The 25701-nt window shown below is 50.7% G+C and overlaps 1 protein-coding gene across 1 annotated transcript in view; it reads left to right on the top strand.

The window, feature by feature from the left end:
• BSN (bassoon presynaptic cytomatrix protein) overlaps positions 1-25701 on the top strand; it is an 86892-nt gene that overhangs the window by 31740 nt on the left and 29451 nt on the right. Inside the window, exon 2 of the mRNA XM_032649528.1 lies at positions 18657-19065. Coding sequence (XP_032505419.1) covers positions 18657-19065 — 409 coding nt within the window. The remainder of the gene's footprint in view (positions 1-18656; positions 19066-25701) is intronic.

The raw sequence follows: 25701 nt of genomic DNA, 5'->3' as shown, positions 1-25701 counted from the left end.
TAAGCAGATGCCACCAGCTTAGCCTGATTCCTTCTTCCCAACTGCACAGGGTGTATCACAGGAGTTGCCTGTCTGTTTGTTTGTTTATTTATTTATTTATTTATTGGCTGGATTGGGTCTTAGTTGCGGCACGTGGGATGTTTTGCTGCGGCGTGTGGGCTCTTTGTCACGGTGCACAGGCTCTTCATTGCGGTGTGCAGGCTTCTCTTTAGTTGTGGCGCGCGGGCTCAGTAGTTGCGGGTGCACGGGCTCTCTAGTTGTGGTACGTGGGCTCCAGAGCATGTGGGCTCTGTAGTTGTGGCGCGCGGGCTTAATTGCCCCACGGCATATGGGATCTTAGTTCCCTGACCAGGGATTGGACCAGCGTCCCCTGCATTGCACAACGGATTCCTCACCACTGGACCACCAGTGAAGTCCCAGGAGTTACCTGTCTAGATTGGCACCCTAGGCAACACAGGCCTGCCAGGATGCATCGTGATTACCGAATTAGCAAGTGACCAGATCCTTTTCCAGGAGTGAGCCTTGTGTGAGGAGTGCTGAGTGGACCCCGCTCCACTGCTGGAGACAACCCAGAAGCCATTTGCTACAGTGATACCAGTAGCTCTGAAGGCCCAGGGAGATAGATTTCTGTTGGCCATTCTTTTAGCAGGTTTTTGGTGAGCCATACTGTCACTCTGTGCTGAAACTCAAGATCTGACTCAGCCCAAAAAAGTGTTCAGCTGACCTTGCCAGCTCCCAGCGAGTGCAGAGGCCCCCACCCCAACAACCCCTTCATTTTGGGTTAGGTGCTTCCCTTTCCTGGTACATCCATGAAGCAGCTTCTCCCTCCCAGCAACAAGCACCAGTTTGCTTTGACCCTGTGAGGGGTCTGTGCAACACCCTGTGGCTGGTGTTCGGACCACTAGCCTCTGACTGGGCCTACACTGGCCTCTCTGGTTTGCTCTAGCTTCCTTAACTGTAGCACAATAAGATATCCTAGGCTTAACAATTCTGCCCCTGACAATGATCCTGAGGATCATCCTACAGCAGTCCTCAGAGACCTTCCTCATCCCTTTTCACAGCTGTGGAGAATTCCATTATGTTGTTGGACCACAGTGTTATTCAGCCAACTCCTACTGAGGACTTTGGGGTTATTTCCCGAGCTTTGCTGTCACAAATCGTCCCAAGATGAATTTCCAAGTGCATGTGTCTATTTTATTTATGTGTGTAACCATCATCTCCATCTAGTTCTAAAACATTCTCTTCACCCCAAAAGAAAACCCCATACCCATGAAGCAGTTGCTCCCCATTTCTTCCTCCCCCAGCCTCTAGCAACTAGTAGTCTGCTTTCCCTCTCTATTGATTTACTTATTCTAGATAGTTCATGCAAATGAAATCGTAAAATATGTAGCCTTTTGTGTCTGGCTTCTTTTTTTTCTTTTATAAATTTATTTATTTATTTTTGGCTGTGTTGGATCTTTGCTGCTGCGTGCGGGCTTTCTCTAGTTGTGGTGAGCAGGGGCTACTCTTCCTTGCGGTGTGTGGGCTTCTCATTGCGGTGGCTTCTCTTATTGCGGAACACGGGCTCTAGGCACGTGGGCTTCAGTAGCTGTGGCATGCGGGCATAGTAGTTGTGGCTCACAGGCTCTAGAGCACAGGCTCAGTAGTTGTGGCACACAGGCTTAGTTGCTCCGTGGCACGTGGGATCTTCCTGGACCAGGGCTCGAACCTGTTTCCCCTGCATTGGCAGGCGGATTCTTAACCACCGAGCCACCAGGGAAGTCCCTCCATTCCTTTTTAAGTCTGAATAACATTCCATTGTATGTATATACCACATTTTGTGTATTCATTTACCCATCCATGGGCTTTTGGGTTGTTTTCACCTTTTGGCTGTTATGAATAATGCAGGGATCCTTGAGTCTTAGCAGCCTGGTGGACAGGTAGAGCAAAGACATGTAGACAGGCACTGAGATGAGGTGCAGAGGCTCGGGAAGGAGTCCAGAAGCAGGGTCTGCTCCCATGCCCCAGGGTGTTTGCGTGGCTTTGTTCAGGTGTCCCCTCTTCTGAGGGTCATCCCCCTCCTTCCTCATTTGTATTGTTCTGAACGAGTCAGGCTTATCCATTTGTCTTCTTGGTCTTTGCCTGTCTCTGCACCATAAGGCAAGTTCCATGAGACGAGTGGCCTTGTTTGCCTTGCTCACTGCTAGGTAACCAACATCTGTAGTGCAGCCCAGTGCCAGGCACCCTGGAGCTCTTGATAAAAAGGGTCTAATGTTCGGTGAAGCCTCACACTTGTGCTGCCATGGCTGCCATCGTAGCCTTAACCCCTTTCGTCTCCCCAGCTTGCATTTGGATCTGCACTCACCACGTGCTCTGTCCATGTCATCCCAAACTATCCTGGGTCCCCAGCACCTTCTCAGACATTGCCCCCACCTTCTGCCAGGTGAGAGCCTGGCTATGCCTGAGGTTGCCGCAGTCCCCTCAGCCCCTCGGCAGGGCTCTGCAGACCCACACTCACTTGCATGTCCCTCCTGGCCAGGGGGCCTTTGGGGCTGCATGAGCCTGGCCCTTAGACCCTGGTCCTTCCTCTCTTGTCAGCCACAGGCCATATGGTTCTACCACTTTCTCTCCCTTGGCCTTGCTGGCTGGACCTCTCATTACTTCCCACTTCCCTGAAGATTTTGGCATCAGAATCCCAGGCTTCCTGCCCACTCCCCTTGCTGTAAGCCAGGGAAGGAAGGAAGGGAGGAAGGAAAGAGCTAATGTTTTTCTTAGTGCCTACTGTGCACCTGGCATTGCTCTTCCTCAGACTGGGGTGACCCTCGTCGCTCTGTTGGCTTAGGCTGGCCTGGGCACTCTTGGCGGGGACACAGGGCTGGGCTAGTCCCTCAGGGCATTTGCCCTTCCCCTTGGGAGCAGACCTCCTGGACAGGGTCTTACTCATTACTCAGGGCTGTAACTCCATGCGCCATGAAAAGTGTGGTCATACATGTGCTGATGTGCTCACACACGTGTGCGTGCAGTGCACTGCACACACAGGAGCACACACTAGTGCCCCACACTCACACATGTGCATGCACAGTCACACAGCATCTCATCAGGCTTTTTTCTTGGGTCTTAATCACCACCCTCAGACTCACATTTTCCTTTTGAGTACATCTGTCTTAATGGATTTTAAGCACAGGTAGCTGAGTTTAACACTCTGGACATGTGAACATGTATCAGGTAGGAACATGGGCATCCCTGAGCCTCTGCTGGTCAGATGCTGAGCCTTGGGAAGGGGAAGAGAATAGGGAAGGGAGCTCCTGGTGGTCAGCCCGAGGAAGGACCTCTCCTGGTCAAGGGTCCCACCTGAAAGGGACTTTTCCTCCTTGGATGGAAGATTCTGGCCTTAGGCCAGGCCCAGGGGGCCTTGCAAGAGAGTTAGCTACCCCATGGCAGTCTGGGCACTGGGGTGTGTGAGGGTCAGCTCCTCAAGCAGGAGGAAGGAATAGGCACATGAGGTGAAGAGGGGTGGGGTGAGGGAGCTGCAGGAGGCCTCCCTAGCCTCTCATGTTATTGGGAAATCTCTACCAGTGGCAGGCAAAGCTCCCTGAGGGACTCGTAGGTGAAAATCCAACAGGAGGGATCTAGAAAGGAACCCACAGCACATTCATGGCCCTCACAGTCTAAGGGAGAGAGAGGCTCAGGAACCAAAGTGCCACAGGTAGATATTAGATTTCTTATTCTGAGTTAGATCCCTCAGAAGTGAAGGGCAAGAGAACCACAGAGGAAAGACTGCGGAGTTGGCAAAAAAGGAAAAAGAGCCTCCATCCATGTACATTTTAGGCTGACAGGGAAGGTGGAACAGTGGGCACAGTGCTGTTGAAGGCTGGAAGGGTGGTGGGTGGCTTTCCTTTTACAGTTTCCTTTAATGAAGAAGGCATTTTTTCCTGCTGGAATCTTGAGTCTCATTTACCATCTTGAGATGTCGTTTTTTGTCATTCTGATTTTTTTCACAAGCCCTGTAAAGAACTGCATTCACTAGATCAACACTTCCTTAGCACAGACCCCATTTGGGCTTGGGTGTTTAGTCCTCTGCTGCATGCAGGTAGGGCAGGGAGAGAGGCCAAAGAGCTGCCCTCAGGCACCTCAGGGAGCTGCCCTGTGTGAGGCTGTGGGAGTCTGCAGGAAGGTCTACAGCAGGTTTCTGGGGACTGGGGACTCTGAGGAAGGTCCCAGAGAGGGCAGGATGCTTGAGCTGGGTTTTGAAGTTGACTTGGAGTTTAAGGAAAGGGCCTTCTAGAAAGAGAGCAGAGCATAAGCTGGGAGGAGTGAGGGTCAGCTGAGGAGCCTCAGGACTCCCTGCCTGAAGGCAGTGCAGAAAGAGGAGACTGCGGGTGGGAGGACCCCATTGTAGAGTGCTTTGAAGGCAGAGGCCGAGTGTATCCAGGGTGGGGTGGCAACATGGGTGGGGCTGGTGGCATTTCCCTTGCACCTGTTTCAGAGGTGGGAAGAGTGAGCACTTGGCGCAGTGTGGCTTGTGCGATTGTGGCAGCTGCCTCATGGGCTTTCTTTTTTCTTTTTTTTTGGCTGCACCGCAGGTGGCATCCTAGTTCCTAGGATTGAACCCGTGCACCCTGCAGTGGAAACACGGAGTCTTAACACTGGGGACCACCAGGGAAGTCCCCAAATGGGCTTTCTGAGTGAAACTCCTGAACAGGGCCTACCCTGGTATCTCTGTCCTGGACTTCAGAGTCCTTTCTGCCCCCAGACTGTCTCTCATCAGCCTCAGAAGTCCTGTGGCCCCAGGATTGTTGCAACACATTTACTATCTTCCAAGCCTGGTTGTGTCCGTCGCCACCACACAGGACCGCTGATTCCCTAATCATTCACCCCAGGCCATCGGCCATTCAGTCCACAACTACTGAGTCCCCCTGTATGCCAGGCCCTGTGCCAGGCTCTGAGGACCAAGTGGTGACCCAGTGTGGAGGAAAGGCAGACTGCCCCCACTGCTCTCTGGAAGCCTGTCCCCTTCCCCGCATCTTCCTCCAGAGTTTTCTCTACCTGTACCAGCCCACATCCGTTTCTCCTTCTGGGAGTCCCCGAATCCGCCACCCCTCCCCACCACACAAACATGCCTGCACATTTAAGTTCTAATTATTTTGTGTATGGTAAAGTTTTGTGTATGAGAACACTTGCTTTGAGTTCTCTTGATTGTAATAAATTTGGAATTGCAAGGCAGAGGTATTGTTCAGAGGCTTTCCTCCTCATTTCATTACCTGTTATTTCCGGTGCTGCAGGCCCTTTGTCCAAAGGCAGCATTCTTTTTTTTTTTTTTTTAAACATCTTTATTGGGGTATAATTGCTTTACAATGGTGTGTTAGTTTCTGATTTACAACAAAATGAATCAGCTATACATATACATATGTTCCCATATGTCTTCCCTCTTGCGTCTCCCTCCCTCCCACTCTCCCCATCCCACCCTTCCAGGCTGTCACAAAGCACCGAGCTAATATCCCTGTGCCTTGCGGCTGCTTCCCCCCAGCTATCTACCTTACTACGTTTGTTAGTGTGTATATGTCCATGACTCTCTCTCGCCCTGTCAAAACTCACCCTTCCCCCTCCCCATATCCTTAAGTCCGTTCTCCAGTAGGTCTGCGTCTTTATTCCTATCTTACCCCTAGGTTCTTCATGACATTTTTTTCCCTTAAATTCCATATATATGTGTTAGCATACGGTATTTGTCTTTTTCTTTCTGACTTACTTCACTCTGTATGACAGATTCTAGGTCTATCCATCTCATTACAAATAGCTCAATTTCATTTCTTTTTAAGGCTGAGTAATATTCCATTGTGTATATGTGCCACATCTTCTTTATCCATTCATCCGATGATGGGCGCTTAGGTTGTTTCCATGTCCTGGCTATTGTAAATAGAGCTGCAATGAACATTTTGGTACATGACTCTCTTTGAATTTTGGTTTTCTCAGGGTATATGCCAAGTAGTGGGATTGCTGGGTCATATGGTAATTCTATTTGTAGTTTTTTAAGGAACCTCCATACTGTTCTCCACAGTGGCTGAACCAATTCACATTCCCACCAGCAGTGCAAGAGTGTCCCCTTTTCTCCATACCCTCTCCAGCATTTATTGTTTCTTGATTTTTTGATGATGGCCATTCTGACTGGTGTGAGATGATATCTCATTGTAGTTTTGATTTGCATTTCTCTAATGATTAATGATGTTGAGCATTCTTTCATGTGTTTGTTGGCATTCTGTATATCTTCTTTGGAGAAATGTCTATTTAGGTCTTCTGCCCATTTTTGGATGGGGTTGTTTGTATTTTTGTTATTGAGCTGCATGAGCTGCTTGTAAATTTTGGAGATTAATCCTTTGTCAGTTGCTTCATTTGCAAATGTTTTCTCCCATTCTGAGGGTTGTCTTTTGGTCTTGGTTATGGTTTCCTTTGCTGTGCAAAAGCTTTGAAGTTTCATTAGGTCCCATTTGTTTATTTTTGTTTTTATTTCCATTACTCTAGGAGGTGGGTCAGAAAGGATCTTGCTGTGATTTATGTCATAGAGTGTTCTTCCTATGTTTTCTTCTAAGAGTTTGATAGTTTCTGGCCTTACATTTAGGTCTTTAATCCATTTTGAGCTTATTTTTGTGTATGGTGTTAGGGAGTGATCTAATCTCATACTTTTACATGTACCTGTCCAGTTTTCCCACAAAGGCAGCATTCTTTAGCGGTTGGAATAGCCCTGCGCAAGAACCAGCACTGTGCCCTGGGCTGTGGGAGCAAGTGACAGAAGGGCAAGCGCCGACAGGGTGACTTTGGGAGATAAGTAGGGATGGAACCCCTTCTATTTTTTCACTCAGCTGAAACCAAGGACCATGGATGATCCTCGGTCACAATTTTCTTTTACCATTTTTGGGTCACAGATAAGTTTTTCCTTATTGTATAGAAACATAAAAAGCAAGCAAGCTCTTACTAGTTAAAAAAAAAAAGTTTAAAAAATTTTAAATTAAAAAAAAGAGCAGGGCTGATATCTGGACAGAGAGGTTTTTAACATGGAGTGGGCAGACGTTACTTTGGTGTTTCTTTCTCCCCCCAAATACACAATAGACATAGTTTTTGGATCCCCCTTGCTTTCCATGAGAAGGGAGTTAAGGGGTCCTCAGGCTAGGTGGGGTTTCCCTGCAAGTCTAGAAGGGCAAGCTCTGGGAAGCCTCATACACTTGAGGTTTTTTCAGGTCCAGCCCAGTACCCTGCGCACAGCAGGTGTTCAGCCAGTTCACATATTAATGATGCAGGCACTGGCTTATCTTACTAACTGCATTGTTGGCCCCCATCTTCCTTTCAGTGCTTGGATCGGGGCGGGCATGGAGCATCTTTGTGGCTAAGGGTGTGTCCCGGCAGTCCCTGAGGACAGGCTGACGGCTGAATCCACTGCACTGGGTCTGAAGACAGGGCAGAAGCTTGTCAAGCTTTCTGAGCCAGAGTCCTGGCTTCTGCTGTGTTGGAGTTGGAGTGGAGAGACTGGGGCCTGCTGCCTCCATTGTCACAAAGACTTGCAGTTTTCTCTTATCTCCTGGTTTCAGCAGAATTTGGAAGAGAGCTGACAAGCATAGTGCTTTCCCCTTGGTAAAAGGCTGTAGTAGTAGAATTTGCTGGAGTGAGAAGCAGGGGAAAAGCTGGCTCAGCTTTATGTAATGACTCCTGACTCCTGATTAGAGCTTCCTAGCTTTAAGAGTCCTCTCCCTGAGCCAGAAAACTGGGACGCTTCACAGCTCAAAGTTGTCCCTGTGTGGGGTCCCCATGCAGATGTCTGCAAGCCTGGGGCTGGGTGGGGGTAGGAACCTCGGTGGCTTGGGCTGAATTCCTGGGCCACACCTGGGAACCATGGCACTCCCGGAAGACAGGGTTGGTAAATGAGAATCAAGGGCCGGCCTGGGGCCAAAGATCTTGAGAAGGCTGTAGAGAGGGGGCTAAGAATTTGCCTGTCCACCATGTGTGCCCTCAGAAAGCTGAGCCTGGGAGGGGAGTTCATGGGGGTATGTGGCGGGCCTGGAGGTGCCATTGAAGGGTACCCTGGTCACCACAGGCTGGAAAAGGCCAGGGGGTGCCTTAAAATTCAAATGCTGTATATGCTGTAGGTCTTAGTACAGGGATGTGTTGGGATTTGCCCAGATGAATGTCAGCATCCTGGGTTCAGTCCTTATGGTGCCCAAAGGGAAGAAGAGTCCCTGAGGTTGGGGCCTTGTTTCCTCTGGTGTCCCAGGTCAGGCCACCTGGAAAGCCTAGGAGGTGACGGGGAGAGCCTTTGAGGAGCTGCTGACCTGGGTCTCATCTCTGGGCGGTGACTCTGGTCTTGCCACCTGCCTGCCTCCTCTTCCTTCCTTTGGCCCTCTTGGCTCCCAGTGTGGGCCCTCACCTCTCCTGTCTCCCTCAAGAATCTCCTACTGATGAGCTTTACCCAAGTCTGGTGAATAAGTGGGAAAAAGGCATTAGGGCACTAAAAGCAGTAATGCTCCCCTCCTACTAAGTTCTAGCTAAAGAAGCCAGCTCCTCTATGCACTGTAGTAAAACCCAGTCTTTGGATCCTTTCCCCTTGGAATTTATGGTAATTGGCTGAACCAGACCTTTGTAAAAGATGATTGATATAAATATGACTGTTTAATTCACCTAAAATAAGAAGTTGCTTTCAAGCCCTACCAGAGTCATTTCCTATAAATCTTGCCTAATTACAAATTATCTTTCGTCAGTTGTTTATAAACAACCTGTGTGAACTTCTGCTTCCTTTGACTGGCAAACAGGGATTGCACCCACATTAGATTCTGGGAATCCCTGCCCTTATAGGGTGCTCAGTCTGACCTAAGGGACACTGTAAACAGATAGTGCCTTGCAGGGGCAGCACTGGGACCAGGCCAGAGGGGGACGCATAGGGAGGGAGACCCCAGGAGGCTCCACACCAGAAGTCAGGTTGGAATGGTGCTGTGGAAGTGTTCAGCCAGCCCTCTGGAGAGCCTGTGGGCGTGGATGCAGGAAAGCCCCTGGCCTGTTGGGGAGCTCCCAGGCCTCAGGCAGGGCTTGTGTTAGGGGACGTGTGGGTGATGCTTGAGAGACAGGCTGGTGTAGTAGGCCCAGACCAGCCATTGAGGAGTTTGGACTCCATGGGCTTTAGGAGGTCCAGTGCCTTCTGAGAGCAAACAAAAATGTTTATGAATGTGTACTTTTCTTCTTCTTAAGGATAAGATCTAAAGTTTTAAATCAGATTTATAAAGGGACCATGCTTTAGAAAACTTAGAACTTGCACAGGTGAAAAGCCAGAAAATGGCATTTGTTTTGTGTTGTAAAATGTCTTTCTGGTTAAATACGATAAATTAAAAGCATCTCTTTGCTCAGTCTCCTTACTGAACTAACCAAAAACTGCAAGAAGAATAAGAAACAGAAAATGGGCTTCCCTGGTGGCGCAGTGGTTGAGAGTCCGCCTGCTGATGCAGGGGACATGGGTTCGTGCCCCTGTCCGGGAGGATCCCACATGCTGCAGAGCGGCTAGGCCTGTGAGCCATGGCCGCTGAGCCTGCACGTCCGGAGCCTGTGCTCCACAATGAGAGAGGCCACAACAGTGAGAGGCCCACCTAACCCAAAAAAAAAAAAAAAAAAAAAAAAAAAGAAAGAAACAGAAAACTCTCTTCAACAAAACAAAGGAACACCTATATGTAGGAATGCAATGAACAAAGAATGGTTTCCAAACACAGGGAAAATTAGTTCTGATGAGGGAGGGCTACAGAAAGGGAAATTTGCCTCTGTGGAGCTAGGGCAGGGAGGTCAGAGTCCAGAGGGCCAAACCCAAGAACCACCTTCTTGGACTGGTTAGCAAAGCCACCATATGTGGGGACGTTTAGGAGTGTCCCTGAACCCTGTGTGATGCCAAGAAGTTACTAGGGAGGTGGAGTTGCTCAAGGAGTTGAGCAGATTCGGGGTGGGGGAGTGGGGGGGAACCATGGGCTGCCAGCAGCCTGAACAATGGAAAGACAAAGGAAAGTTAAAGTAGGTGTAATTGGTATCTCTGGAGAGGAGAACAAAACAAATGGAACAGAGAAATATTCAAAGGTATAATTAATAGAAAACGTTTCCCCCCTGCAGTAAAGGAACACATAAATCTTTAGTTTGAAACAACATACTGAATTTCAGGAAAAATAGATATGGAATATTAAGTTACTAAACTTCAAAGAGAAAAGGAAAAAGAGTTCTAGAGCACCTAGAGGAAAATGTTAGTATACGTATAAGGGGAACTAATTGGGCTGGCCCAGAGCTCTCCACAGTCATAGTTAGAAAACACAGGGGCTGTACCTGCAAAGTCCTCAGGGAAAGGAACTGTCAACTGAGAATTTTACATCCAGCCAAGCTGTTGTTCAGATTTAATGACCACAAAGGTATGTTCGGACTTTCAAGAACTAGGGAACGTGGTTCCTATGAGCTCTTTTAGCATGAATGAATGAATAAAAAATTCTAGAGATACACTCCATAAGACATGAATGGGCAAGCTATGACTAGAGGACTAGTAACCCCTCAACAGAGTCCTAAGGGGGATGGCATCTACCACTCGCTTGTCCTCAGGTGAGCCATGGTTCACACAAGCACCACAGTGCAAGAGACATTCAGCTTTCAGAGTTACACCAAGCTTATGGCATTTGATGGTTCAGCTGACTGATGCCCACACACAGCTCTTGTGACTCTGGGAAGACCACAGATTGGAGGTGAAAATGGGACCAAGGGAAAGGTCAGAAGTAAACACTACATGCATCCTCTGGTCTCTTTCGGGGGATGAATTTGACCCGAGGTGGGTCTGGCCCAGTTCTGAATGAGACACTCCTGGAAGCTGGGTATCACTTGAGGCAGGTCTGAGGGTCTGGTTTGGTTCTGCATCATGGATGACAAGTTCATGGCCTTTGTGCTTATGTGCCCTACTCCTGGGTTCATGACAGACCTTTCTAATTGGTGGCAACAATCTTTCCCACTGATCTTTCTCAAACCCAGCCCTCCAGGCAGTCTCTACCAATTAATGGGGTTGGAGGAAAGTTACCTTTATTTCCCATCCTTGTTCTGGATTCTGGAGACTGACTGGACCTAAAGGGAACCAAGGCCAAATCAGATTGTCCTGAGAAATGCTCTCAACCTAGTGGACCCAGATAGGCCTCAAGGCTGGGGAATGAGGTAGCCAGGACTTGCTTTCCTTACAGTTACGGCCTGGGTCCCATCTTGCTCTCAGCCTCCTGCTGGTGTCTCCCCTTATGCTTCCAGCTTCCCTGGGGCTGTGTCTGATGGCAGCAACTCTTATCCCTACCAGGGACCCATGATCAAAAAGGCAGGAGGCCACTGGCCTGAAAGCTAGGCAGGTCAAGAAATATTTTCTTGTGTGAAAACTGGCATTTTTTTAAAACTCAAACTTTCTGAATTCTCCCATCTATTCCTGAGAGAGTTGCTCCAGGACCCAGGACCTAGATCCTGGTGCCCACCGTTCTGCAGCCCCTGCTTCTCTGCCTGGATACATGGGGGCTGCTGGGCTGGCCTAGAGGTCCTTCCTGGCCTGGACCTTAAAGGAGAAATCCTCCCATAGCATCTTCCTGGCCATAATTGCCTGTTATAGAAAGGTCAGCCAAGAATTTATCAAAACCTTGTTTGAAGCTGTGGGAACTCTTCCGGCTGCTCTTAGAAAAACAGTTTCTTTAAATTTACTCCCCTCCTGGTGAGCAAAGGCAGCCATTTATTTGTGTGAAATATTTCTCTTTCAAATATTCAACTGGAGGTGGCGGGGGGCATGCTCTAGAATGCTGCCATGTGGACCCCGGCCTAGTTTTCCCTTGGGAGCTCACACGGTCTCTTCCTGCTTTTCCTGCCAGTCTGCCCAGCCTGAGCAGGCCCTCCCTGACTGCAGCCGCCAGAGGGCCTCCAGGCTCCTTCCCACGTGGATTAAGGCAGCCACGGCTCTCCCTGGTGGCCCTGCCCTTATGGACAAACCTGGTGTCTGAGCATCTTTGGTCACTGGAGCTTGTCGGCCTCATGCCTCTCTTGGGAGTTTCTGACAGAGGGGAGTCCAGCTTTTGACTGGATTATTCCTCCCGGCAGTGGTCATGGTATGGGACGGAAGGCCACAGGGGTACTGAGGAGAGCTGGTGGGGAGGCCGACGGGATTGGTCTTGTGGTGGGAGCTCCTTCCTGCCCTGCTAGCTAGCTTTAAGACTTGTTTCTGATTAGTCAGTAGCCTTAAATGCTGAAAGGGAGGAAACCTGGTAGAAATACAGCAATTTTTACACCCTCTACCTTTCTTGGCCATCTTTTTAAAATATCTATCCTGGATAAGGCATTTTTAGTCTTCTGCTGCTTGTCTTCCAGCCACTCCTTCATAGCTCTGCCCTCTCCCTCCTTCTTCACCTGCCTGTCCTCCTGTGTCTTTTCCACTTTATGGCAGTGTCCCTCTCCCCTCCTGCTCACCTGTCCTCATCCCAGCCCTCCTCAAGGAGCAGGACTCCTGGAGGCTGCTGAGAGGAGCACTGGCCTCCAGGGCTCTCACTACTGATGAGCCATATCCATGAAGCCAGGTCTTCCCTGGGGCTGGGCTGGGTCCCGATTGTGGACAACTCCCTCCCTCCCTCCCTTCTGTGCCCAGTGGAGACCTTTGTTAAGGAAGGCCTCCTGGGGAGGGCATTCCTCTGCCCTCCCCAGGAGGCCCTAAGCTACTCCAACCCTGGCCCCCTTGGGACTCGTGTCCAGTAGAGTGTCACAGACAAATCTGGATCTCTGGCCATGGATGGGCCCTTGTGGTCAGAAGTATAGAGAACTGGCCTGTCCTGAGGATAGGGGACTGAGTGGGAGAGGGCTCATGGCCCTCGTGGGTGTGGCCTTTTCCTTCAGAGCTTCTGAGGCTTCTCAGCCCTCAGGGACGTAGACTCAGGAGCATGTTGTTGAATGCTCCTCCTTATGGGAACTTCTCTGACCCTGGGGGTTGTGTTCTTGTTGTTCTCCTTTCTCTGACCTCTCTGTTTCTGATACCCCTTCTGCTCCCATTAAAGTTGATGCTCCCCACAAATCTTTTCTGGACCACTGCTCTCCATGTGATCTTTATCCCCTGAGGCTCGCCTGTGAACTGAACCCTTAACTCTCTCAGATAAAAATATCTAGACTTGTCTGAATTGACCCCAAGCTCCGACCCATTTCCTGATGTTCCTTGGATGCCCCCCGAAGACCACCAACTCAACAAAACCAAACTCAACCTAGTGATTTTGCCATTTCACTCCCCAGCCTCCACCCACCAATTGGCTTCTCTCCCTGGATCCTCTGTCTCAATCAAAAGAACCACTCCTCCCTAGACCCCAGGTCAGAATACCCCTGCTGAGCCTTCCCTCCCTCTTGGTCCCTGGACTATCTTTTGGGCTGTTGCCTTATTCTCACTGTCTCCCTACCTCCACCATCTCCCTGACACAGAGCTGGAGCACTCCCTTGTTTGAAAAGCTCGGAGGCCCTGCTCCCCTGGCCCTTCCTATTTTAGCTCTGAGCTTCCCAGGTAGTTCTGGTAGTTGGGTGCACACTGTTGCCAGGAGCTGTTCTAGGTGCTGAGAATAGCACTGACTTACACCTTGTCAGGCCTCTGGGCCGTTGCAGGTGCTTTCCCCTCTGCTTCAATTGCCCTTTACCTTGGGGAGAACAGCCCATCCATTAAGACCTGGTTTAGATGTCTCCTAGTCCTCAAAGCCTTGTCAGACTTCTGCCTTCCCTGGACTGTGTGGAGGTGTCTTACAGTGATTTGTTTGCACATCTGTCTCCTCTCTGGACTGGAGGCTCCCAGAAGACTGGATCCCTGTCTGATTCACTTTTTTAAAAAATGTATTTTAGTTAAATATTGAATAGGTATTTATAGAGGATATAAGAACACTGATAAAATATGTGTAAGATATAAAGGATAGCAATACAACGAACACCTGTGGGCCCACCTTCCTTTATAAGAGACGTAATCCATTCTTACCATCAGTACCTATCACAGGGCCTGGAACTATCATTCCAGGGGTCAGTGAATCTTTGCTAATGACTGAATGCTCAAATGAATGAGTGAATGAATGTGGTTTTCTCTATGTGTCTCTCAGCGTTGCTGGCCAAACTCCAGGGGAAGTGGTCATAACAAAGTAACATCACTGCCCTAGCTCAGCCCCGCTCCGTGAGCTCACTGCACTGCCATATGACTTCCTGTTTACTTTGCCTCTACACTTATTGAGTGTCCACTCAGTGCCCAGCATGGTGCTACATGTGAGAAGCAAAATGTCAGGCCGCTTCTGAGGGAGTTTCCACTTAAACAGCTCTTCAGAAGAAAGAAAAAAGAATCCAAAGAATCCAAATTGCAGTGCTTCCCACCCCTCCATAGCCTCACTGTGCTCCCCCAGAGGTGTTGTGAGACATGGTTAGGGACATGGACTGGTGGCCTTGATATTGGAATCCCAGTGCCACCACTTACAGGTCATAATAGCTTTGCAAGTTCCATAACTTCTATGTGTGGCAGTTTCCTTGTCTATAAAATAGGCAAATTGGATCCTACCGCATGGATTTGCTATGAGGCTTAAAGGAGTTAATATGTGACAGGTGCTTGGCACATGTGGTGCTCATGATGAGGGCCCGATTAGTATCACCATCGCCGTGGTCAAGCTGAGTGTTCTATGTGGTGGGACTGGAGGTGCAGCCCCTGGCCAGAGAGGACTCCGGGTGTTGTTCCTGTCATTCTGTCCTGCGTGAGGTCAGATCCAGCGGAGGGCTGAGTGCATACCTGTCACATGCCATGTCTTCTAAGCTCGAACACATTTTGGGGCCACATTTTAATGTTCTGAGTCGTGATGTGACTGCAGTCCATCCATCCAGGAAACATCTCGAGCATCCAGCACGTGCCGGGCACTGTGCTAGGCTCCGGGGTGCAGCTGTGGAGAAAGCACAGAGGCCCTGCCCGCATAGCGCTGGCAGGCTAATGCAGGGACCACAGAGGGTGCACAGAAGCAACATACATAGTATATGATGAGTCGGAAGGTGCTCAGTGCCATGGAGAACAAAGAGGCAGGAGGGATGGAAGCTGCATTTTAAATAGGGTGATCCAGGAAGTGTCTCCAAAACGATGCCACCAGAGCAAAGACTTGAGAGAGCGCAAGTGCCAGCATATGTAAATGCCCAGAGGCAGGAGTGGGCCTGGCGTAAGGGAAGTGGACACAGGGAGAGAGAGATAGTAGGAGATGAGGCTGGAGGGAAAGGGCTCAAATCTCATGGGGCCTCACAGACCATTGTAAAGCCTTTGGCTTTTCCTGTGGGAGGGAAAGGAAGGTTTAAGCAGACAAGTAGTTTGATTTATGTATGTAAAGGATTATCCCAGCTGCCGCATGGTGAAGACTACCACATAGAGGGGCAAGTGGGAGCAACCCAGCTTGTGCAAAAAAAAAAAAAAAGAGGGCACAGTGATTGACGGGTGGAGCGAGGAGGCAGAGGAAGTGGCCAGACGCTGAAGCTCACAAGATTTACTGATGATTGACATGGGCTGAGAGAAGGGAGTCAGAGACTCCAAGGGGAAGATGAGGAGGGGCACATTTGTGGGAAGATCAGGGGCTCAGCTTGGACACAGCAAATTTGAGGTGCCTGTAAGACATCTCAGTGAAGATGTAGAGTTGGCAGTGAGCCAAGGGAGGAGCTCAGGGGAGGGGTCTGGGCCAGACACACATTTGTAGTTATCAGTGGGGAGTGAGAGTTAAAGCCTTGAGTCTGGGTGTGTCTTGAGCCTCAGGGGTTTGTGTACATTTGTGAAATGCTTGTGTGGACAAAAGCTAAGTCCCTGCAGTGTAGGAAGTGGGGTCCCTGGTTTGGGACACGAGGAAGAACCTGCAGAAGAGCTTGGAAAGGTACGGCCAGGAGGGAGGAGGTCGCCCAGGAGAGGGTGGTGTTCCGGGAGGCCAGTGGAGAGCTTATTTCAGGAAGGATGGAATGCTCAGCGCTTTCAAGTTCCGCTGCTGGTCTGGGGATGATCAGGTGGGAGGAGGAACTGAGAAGCGACTGTCAGATTTGATGATGTGGAGGGCACCGGTGACTGTCACCTGAGTGATTTCTGTGGAAGGATGGGCAACAGCCAGGCTGTATTGGTTGAGAGGAAGGGAGGAGAGGAGCTGGAGGCCGTGAGTGGAGACCACTCTTTCAAGCAGTATTGTTGTAAAGAGCAGCAGATAAATGAGGCAGTAGCTGAGGGGGAAAGTGGGCCAAAGTTCTTTTTTCTTTTTCAAGATGGGAGACACATGTTTGTATGGCCATTGAAATCATCCAAATAGAGAGGTAAACATGGACGATGAAGGAGAGGGGAGAATTTGTGAAGGTGAGAAGTGGGCCTTGGGAATAGGAGACAGACAGGCAAACACAGTGGGACAGACGCCGAGAGGCCTTAAATGTACAAATTCCCCTCCAGTGGCTCCCGCTTTCCCTGCGAGATGGTGAGCAAGTCGTCAGTGACAGCAAGGAGAGGGAGGGACATGCTGGCGGCTTGCAGATCAAGGAGAGGTGTGAGGAATCATCCAGGAGACAGGAGAGTGAAGGGCTCATGGGCGTGTATTGTGATTGCCAGGTGTCAACTACAGTCACCGTATGATGTGTGAACACACATCAGGCCTCTGTGCAGGGAGCGTTGCCCTTCCAAGTGCAGACTTTGCTGGGTGCAATGGGCATTGTTTGTTTATTCACTGTCACCACAGCTGAGTTGAAAGTTAACTTGAATTTGGATCCCTAAGTGTCACATAAAATGTCCCCAGAAAGACTACATTGTGAGGCAACACTGAATTTAAAAAGTCACTGTGTACACGGAAGATTGCCTGTCACACCTCATGCAAAACAAACACAGTAGAAATTGCTAAGTTTCTCAGGAGAAACCACTGACCTTGCACAGCCTGAGAAGGGGCTACAGTCTCTTCACATATTATAAAGGGCTCTTCGTAGCTTCTGATTAGCTTTTTAAAAAAATTTTTTTTTAATTTATTTGGCTGTGCCAGGTCTTAGTTGCGGCACACAGGATCTTTGTTGCTACATGCGGAATCTAGTTCCCTGACCAGGGATCGAATCCAGGCCCCCTGCATTGGGAGCGTGGAGTCTTAACCACTGGACCACCAGGGAAGCCCGTTTCTGATTGGCTTTCAAGGGCTGCTTTTAAATTCTAGCCCCAAATAATTTAAGTAAAAAATGAAATTATGAATTTAGCCAAGTGGGATTATTTCTTTACAATACCTAGAAATTAGTCTACTGAAAGGCCCTAGAGCCCAGGTTCCAGGTGTGGGCCAGAGATGGCTGCAGCCACCACCACACTGGGCCTCACAGCTGGTGGCAAAGGTGGCTCAGAGGGGCTAGACTCAGACTCTGGTTATCCCACTGAAGAAGAAAGTGGCAGGTCTGTGAGACTGGATGGATGGGTGTATTCTGTTGTTGGTTGATGGACATTCAACAGTGTTTCTTTTTCCTGGAAGAGTCTTTATTAGACCAAGGGTGTGTCTCTTCCCGAGCAGTTCCTCAGAAGGGAAGAAGGACTGCAGAGTGTCTTGAAGTGGGCCTCGCCAGGGAAGCTCCTCGTCTCCCCTCTGAAATAGCTTGTCCTAAGGCATCCTTCAGTTGGCTCCTGAATTTTTTTGGCAAGCAGATGGTCTTCATATAAAGGCAGCAAACTTAGAATCCCCTCCTATTAGTCAGACCCTACAAGGACCAGGAACACTGGGGCTGAAGGGGCCAGGCCAGGATGCTCCACAGGCGGCTGTGGCCGGGCCTCTGCAGTGGCTCTCAGCCAGGCTGCCCTGTCGCCTGGGTGCCAGTATCCACCCACATGAATACAGACTGAAGCAAGTATCGAATTTCAGGGAAGCAATATGAAGCATTGCTTTTGGCTTTTTGTGCTCGACTTTTTTCAAATTGGAAAACTGGCAGAAATGAACTGAAATTGGGTCAAATGAGAAGGAATATAGGGCATTGAGTTTAGCCTGATGGTTTGCCAGTTAATGGAGATGGAATTAACTGGGCATTGGAGTGCCTTCCCATCCTCACCTGCAACTGCCCGGGGTCGGCCTCTGAAGTGGACAAGCCAGGATGTAACAGACCTGCCAGGGAAGTAGCTCTAAACTAGCTGCATGTTGAAATCACTTAGGGAGGAAAAAAATAGTAATGCCAGGGTCCTGTCCCCACAGATTTTGATGTAATTTGTCTGGGGTGCAGTCTGAGAGTCAGAAATTTTAAAATCAGCCTAGGTGTTACTGATGTATAGGTTTAGAGCCTTGGTTTTCAAAGTGTAGTCTGCAGACTATAGTAAAGGCATCACCTTAGAGATTCTTTTTTTTTTTTTTAACAGCTTTATTGGAGTACCTTAGAGATTCTTAAAAGTGCAAACTCCACCCCAGACTTACTGAATCAGACTCTGCACTTTAGTGGGATGTAAGAGGGGACACTCATGAGCCGATCACATGGCCTGGTGCTGACGGTTCAGGTCAGGGGACACTTGTCAGTCAGCACTCAGCCAGTGGGGGCTGTGATATGCCACTGGGCAGCAGAGGAGGGTGGCAACGGGGCTTGGCAGAGTCACCTAGGTTGGTGGAGACCTCTGCAGGGGACTTCTCTAAGGTATATCTCTAACATCGTCATTTTCAATGTCATTTCAGCGTTTCCAGGAGACTGGACCCCAAGGAGCCCCTGGGTAGCCAGAGAACAGCTTCCCCAACCCCAAAGCAGCCTTCTTCTCCTGCTCCCAGCCGTGAGAGCCCCCAGGAGACAAGGGCACAGGGCCCAGCTGGCCAGGAGGCTGATGGCCCCCGCAGGACGCTGCAGGTAGACAGCAGGACGCAGAGATCAGGGCGGTCCCCCTCTGTGTCACCGGACAGAGGCAGCACCCCCACATCACCCTACTCCGTCCCCCAGATCGCCCCCCTTCCCAGCAGCACGCTGTGTCCCATATGTAAGACCTCGGATCTCACGTCAACCCCCAGCCAGCCAAACTTCAACACCTGCACCCAGTGTCACAACAAGGTCTGCAACCAGTGTGGGTTCAACCCCAACCCTCATCTCACCCAGGTAATCAGCTCTGCGCCGGCTTCCTCCATCCCACCTGCCTTCCCAGGCCTCCCCGGTTCCCCTTTTCACCAGCTCTCTTTTCCTGGTCATTTCCCTTGGCCATCAGCTTCTGTGTCTTCCCAGGGCTTGTATTCTGGCTCCCAGATGTGGTAGCAGAGAAAAAGTCTTGGCCCCAGATGTCCTGAGGGATTCCTGCACCTTCTGAAAGCTTGGGCTCAGTCCTGAGTAGAAGACGCTTTCTTACCTGGTCCAAGTTTGACCTGGAAAAATGGCCTTAGGGAGGGTCAACGACAGTCTTACGGACAACTTTTCCCAGTGGATGCTCATTTGGAGAGGGCCATGAGCAGCTGCAGGGCCCAAAGGGAGGCAAGTCTCCCTGGCCGTTGGCCAGCCTCTCTCCCTGACAGTGGGTCTTGGAGAGGGATGCCAGTGAGGGGAGCAAGGTGTTAAGGGAGATAGGAAACTGCCTCCCACCTGGGCTTCAGGAACCGCCTCCCCTGGGCTTCCGTTCCAGTAAGCTGGGGCCTGATGGGGTGGAGCAGCTACCCATCCCAAGAAACAACCTTGGGGTAAAGTAGAGACCCAGACTGGGGGCCAAGCATCCACATGGAGGCAGTGTCCTACACTCATCAAGAGGCCACTGCAAGGCCATTTCCATGAGATTGGCCTGCGTTCTCCCCCAGAGGACCCTGGGTTCCCAGCCCCACCCTTGCTGTGTTAGCATGCTTTGAGTTGCTGTGGGATGCTCAGCCAAGCCCCTGAGCCTCTCTTTGGTGCCATGGAGGCTGGGTGCCCCAATATACTAGCTGGGCTGGGGCCATGCCTTTGAAATGAGTGGGTTTGTCAGCTTCCTCCCTTTCCTCCGCGGTAACCCACAGAAGTCTCTGGTAGACCCCCAGGGCTCTGCCCTTGGGCCAGGTGGAGAGTGGTGACTGCATGCCCACAGCTGGGATTATCAGCAGCAGGAGCCGTTTGGACCACATGGGTGGGAGGACGAGTGAGAATAATTGTTCACAGGTCGGGGTCTATTTGTGATATGAGGTGCTGTGGGTGTGGGACGTGTGCTTTGCGAGAGGTAAGTGTGAGATTCCAAGGAAGGAGCTGCCGGTGTGGGGAGATGATTCAGTGCGTTTGCAGTCGCTCCTGGAGTGTGGGGGCTTTCTGAGGAGGCGTGTACACTCATGATTATTACATCCGTGATTAGAAACAACCCATCCCTGCACTGATCAGTTAGGTAAGTGTTGCTCCTCAGTATTTAGAACAGTGTGGTTAAGGCCAGGGAAGCTCACCTGGGTGTTTCTGCTAGCGAGAAGCCAGAAGCACCCAGCCTCACAGGAGCAGGGAGGCTTGGCAGGCAGGGATGAGAGAGGCTGCTGTGGGGATCCCCCTCTTGTGCTGGCCCTGCCTCCCAGGTTTCAGCCTCCAGAAACGCTCACTAGAGCGGCAGGACCCGAACGACTCTGGGTGGGGTAGGCGGAGATCAAGGGAGAGCCGCACACGGTGGCACCAGTTTCCTGGTGGGCATCTCAGTCCTTCCCACACAACAAACTCCCCCAGCCTAGGACCTTTGGTGAGGTGGGAGGGGAACCAGCCTTTGGCTGTGCCTGGAAAAACAGCAGAGTGGGAGGACCTTGGCGACACTCAGTCCATCTGCCTCATTGTGCTGGGAGGAAGCCGGGGCTCAGGGCCTGGAGGAAAGGGGCCTCCAGCTTACTGCAGATTCACAGTGTTTGGTGAAAAGCGGGCCTCCGGACCAGGTCCTTCAAGGCATATACATGCAGGAGCTCCAAGACAGGGCTGTTGCTGGTGGCCTTTCCCAGACTTGCTTTCACTGAACATTAGGGGCTGCTGTTCCATGGCATTCAGTTTGGGAAGTGCTGACCATTCTCCAGCTTCTCGCCTGGTGGATGCCCTTTTCTGCCATGGTCTCCAAGCAGAACCTTTTCTTCTTCACGGTTGGCTTTCAGTGGTGTTCCTGTCAAGGAAGAGAACCCTCGGCCCATTTTCCTGAGGGGCTGGCAGAGCCTAGTTCTTGAGTCAGAGCAGTTGCCCTTTGTCACTTCACTAAAAGCAGGTTCACTTCCCTGGTCATGCTTCCACGTAACGAGAAAGCACATTTGCAAGTTTTGCCCACATACCTGCTGATAGATCCACCTTGGTCAAACCACATCTGTTCTGGCCCTTCTAACATGATGTTCATCAGCGAACAAGGCTGTCTGTGGGGTTGCCCTGGTGTCCTGGGCTGGGCTCCTGCCTGGCCTGAGGTTCTGGGCAGCGCAAGGGGTGGGTTCTGAAGTCAGGCTGGTGTAGGTGGCAGGGGCTCAGGCAGAGTGACCTTTTCCAGGAATTTCAGCTCCAACACTCACTTCCTTTTTTGATTACTCACTTCCTTTTTTGACTTCTCACTTCCTAGGAGTAGCCCAGCTAGAGTGGAAAGGGGTGGGGGGACTGCCAGTCCCAGCACAGATGCACTACAGACACTGGCCACTGGGCAGCTTAATTGGGGTCCTGTCTGGGGGTGCGAACTTGTGCCTGAAACTGCTAGTGTGGTAATGCCGAGGTAGCCTGGGTCCTGCATCCTGCCTTGAAGGTCACCGAAGCCTCATCAGGGCATGTGAGCAGGATGCATTGTTCCTCAGCTTTCCACCACACAAGTGACTTGGAGGGTTTCATGCCTCTCAGACCACTAATGAATCTGCTCTTGGATCTTTGGAAATGAGACCATGGAAAATGAACCTTTTATCGTGTGTGTCACAAGGAGAGAATCAGGGGCTGGTTGGTAACTCAAGTTGCAGCACAGATTAGGAATGTGATAGAACTGTCGTGCTGAATGGCTATGTGAGGACAAAGGAGTAGAAAGGAGGGAAAAGACTGGCACTGCTGGGCCAATGGTCACTGGAACTCAGAGTTTTGGTTTTTCTGTCTCATGGCATCTGTCAGCATCTTATTACTTTAGCTGGGTCCTGTGGAAACAGCACACCAGGTCTGGAGATGAGAATCACATACAGGTCAGCCCCATGTGGCCAGAATAGTGTCTGAGATCTGGAACCACTGCTTTCTGGCCAGTGTATCCAGGGGCTGCTGGATGGGTACCACACTCACACAGATGTGGCACTTGCTGTCCTACCTGTGCCCGGGTTGGCTGGCTCTCAAGGCTGTGATGCCTTGAGAGGAAGATGCCTGCCCATGCGCTTTGCTGGGGGTCTGAGTGCCTGGAGCACATTAAGACTTCATGGAAGTCAGGGAGCAGCTCAGAGCACCCTCTGTTTACAGATGAGGAGACCAAGTCTTTGTTTATTGTGATTCATTTTGGAGCAAGGGAGCTGGGGACCCAGAACCAGTAGCTAGGTCTCCAGTTTTACCCCAAGGATTCCCATCCCCATTCTCCTTATTCATAGTCCATTTTTGCTTGGGCTGAGGATGGTTTGTAGCAAGCAGGGCTATCCTGGCCACTCTTCGTGGTGGAGGCTGTTTTTTCCTGGAGATCTCCAGCCCTGGTTGCTCAGGGCAGGTAAATAATTTAACCTGTTTGAAACCATGGCAAAAGACTGGGGGTTTCCTTGTGGGGTCAGAACATTTCTCACCACCCACAAAAGACCCTCCCTGTGAGGACACACTGACCAGGAAGCCAGAGGTGTTAGCATTTAAGCCAAGTCACTGCCCAGTGATGGGGAAAAGACAGGAAGACTGTTCTCTTCTCTCCCTGGATATGGGTTCTTACACAAGTACCTTAAACCTCCCGAATGTTTAAGGAGAAGCAGGGTCCAGGGACCAGCCTCAGTGGCTTTGCCGATGCCCCAAGCCTGCTCTGTGCCACATTAGCCCACCTGTCTGCTCTTCAGTAACTCAGCATTCACGCCTGCCACCCCTTTCTCCTCTGGGACAGAGCCATCTGTTCTGATAGCTGTGGGAAGGAAATGGGTGTGGCCATGAGCCAGCTGGGTGGAGGGGGAAGGTAAGGTCGGGGTGGACAGGGGGGTGGGAGTGAGCTCCTGGAGAGTACAAGCCGTGGCTGGGGGCAGGCATGGCCTGTCTCTGTCAGCCCCCTCAGGGGCCTCCTTGCCCTTTTCAGAGCAGCCCCAGCAGCACATCCTGGCCTGGAACTCCTTCAGTGGAGTCTGTCCTTGTGCTAGCAACAGCATCACAGGAATGAGTGCTGTGCAGAGGCAGGGCTGACTGCACGCCTATGCTTCCCGGTCGGATCAGCAGAATCCTCTCAGAGCAGCACCTAAAGTGAGGCTGTAGCCTGCATGTGGGAGGCCCACCCTCTACCCCTGTGGGTAGCAGCAGAGCTGCCACCTTATCCCCAGCCTTCCAGGTCCAGACAGCCCATGTGCCTTCAACCTCCCTTGCTCTATTCAGAATTGCTTATAAGCCCCTCTAAGAAAACTACAGAAGAGTGATCATGGTCTTTCTTCGCCCGTTCCAAGGTCTAGACTTTGCTGAGACGAAGCCAAGACCGAGCTACTGTGCCCTCCCCCATTCCCACCCCATTGGCAAGCCTTGGGCTTAGGCACTTACCCGGGTGGGTGGTGTGGAGAAGGGAGGGAGAGATGCAGTGGCCACAAGCCTCTTCCTCTCCCGCCTGCATCCCACTCTTTTCCGGCGAGGGCTGGGCCACCATCTGGCTCGGGGGTGGTGCTGTGAGTGCAGCACAGATCCCTCTGCTGCAGCCACCAGCCTTGCCCCCTTCCCTCTGCTCCCTCCTGGCCACACTGCTGCCTGGGCCACTGAGGAAAGAGGAGCAGGTGTTAGAAGGACATGGATCAGCGGTGAGCTGAGGAGAGGCAGAGGTGTCCTCTTCCTTCCTGGGCCCAGCCTTCCCCTCTCCACCTCCAAACAAAGAGGAAATGGATCTCCAGGTGGCGGGCCCTTTGGGAGGCCTTTCTCCCCTCTGTACATCTAGTCCTTGGGTGGTTTGCCTGGCAGTAGCCACTTTGACCCAGACAATCTCTTGAGTCAGTAGGGAAATGCCCCCCAAGATTCAGCCAGCCTTGGGCAGCTAGCCGTGCTGTCAGTCCCTGCTCCCAGGAACTAGGACCCTTGGCCACCTTGCTTGGGCCACTACGGGGTGGAGGCCAGAGCCACTGGGGGCAGGCAGAAGAGGTGGCTGTTCAGGAGTGGGAGCTTTTTATAGCTGTGGCTGTCAGGCATGGCACTTAACTTTTAGCTATGGAAGGGGGCTGTAAAGTTATCTAAGTATGAATGTAAAATTAAATCAGAACAGAAAATACGAAATTTTATTCCTAAAACACCTGATTTTGTATGTGAGGGCAAAAGAAAACAGCATGAAAAAGAATGGAGTGAAAAGGGTAGAAAGAGAGAAATAAAGTAGAAGCAGGGAGAAGGGACAAGAAGGGGAGAGGCAGGGGTCCAGAGGCAGGAAGAGGCAGAGGAGGAAAGCTCCATAAAGTAGCCAGTTGCTGACTGGTCACCTGTTGGTTCTGCCGTTTCTACTGTCTGTTAGTTCAAACTTGGCCTGAGCAGGCCTGTTTGTATCTACTCAGTCAGAGGGTGGCCCTCTCCCTTCCTCTCATCCTTTCTTCCCTCCACAAATGCTTTTTGAGTCCATATATAAGCCAGGAACTTTCCTCAACACTGGAGATTCAGGCAGAGCTGCAGCAGATGTGTTGCTCAGCCTTGGGGAGCCTCCGGGCCAGAGGGAGAGGCAGCTCATTCACCAGTAACCACGTCCGCAAACACACCGCCACACCTGGGGGTCGGGGTTGTGGAGGACCAGGAGGAGGGCTGGTGGGACTTGCTGTGATGCTGTGACAAGACTCTTGGGGACTTCTACAAGGAGGGGAGGTTAGACTGCAGATGTTAGACTGATGCTGGACCAGAGACAGGTGGAGGCAGGGGAGGCCTGAGGGGAAGTACGTGGCCCATGTGAGGGCCGGGGTGCAAGCCAGGTCCAGAGGGCAGGCAGGTCCTGCTGGGGGCTCCAGATGTGATGTCAAGGGTTTTGGATGATGGCAGTGGGAAGGTAAGGTATGCATTTAAAAACATCTTTTTGGAAATAGATAATGGTGATGGTTGCACAACATCATATATGTAATTAATGCCACTGAATCTATACTTAAAAATGACTAAAATGGCACATTTTATGTTATGTTTGTTTTACTCCCCTTCATAGATGTATATGTATACAACAATAGCACACAGACACACACACCCCACACTCTGGCCGCTGTGTGGAGAATAGCCTATAGAGGCAGGCTGGGGCTGGGGTAGAGATGGTCATGGGGTGGAGGGGAACCGTGACAGATTCCTTGTGTATTTTGGAGGCTAAACAGACAGGTTATGGAAATGTAGTGGACATGGGGGTAGGAGATGGAGATGGAGAATTCTTCTGTTTGGGTCGTGTCAAGTTGGAGTTGTCTGTGAGCACCCAAGTGGAGTGCAATAGGGTGACAAATCTAAGACCCTGGCATGCAGGCAGGTCAGGACTGGAGACCTTGGAGATTCACAGCCATATACTGGCATCAGTATACTTCCCACTGAACACTTCAGTAAGCCTCTCATTAGTTAGAGATCAGTATTTAAGGGTTTTTTTTTTAAGGTAAAATTTATATAGAATGAAATGTACAAAGCTTAAATGTACCATTCAGTGAGCTTTGACAAAAGCATGCACCT

This window comes from Phocoena sinus, chromosome 11, assembly GCF_008692025.1.
Source record: "Phocoena sinus isolate mPhoSin1 chromosome 11, mPhoSin1.pri, whole genome shotgun sequence".
Lineage (NCBI taxonomy): Eukaryota > Metazoa > Chordata > Mammalia > Artiodactyla > Phocoenidae > Phocoena > Phocoena sinus.
Note: the sequence above shows the minus strand (reverse complement) of the source record. Positions and strands in the feature narration are given on the sequence as shown.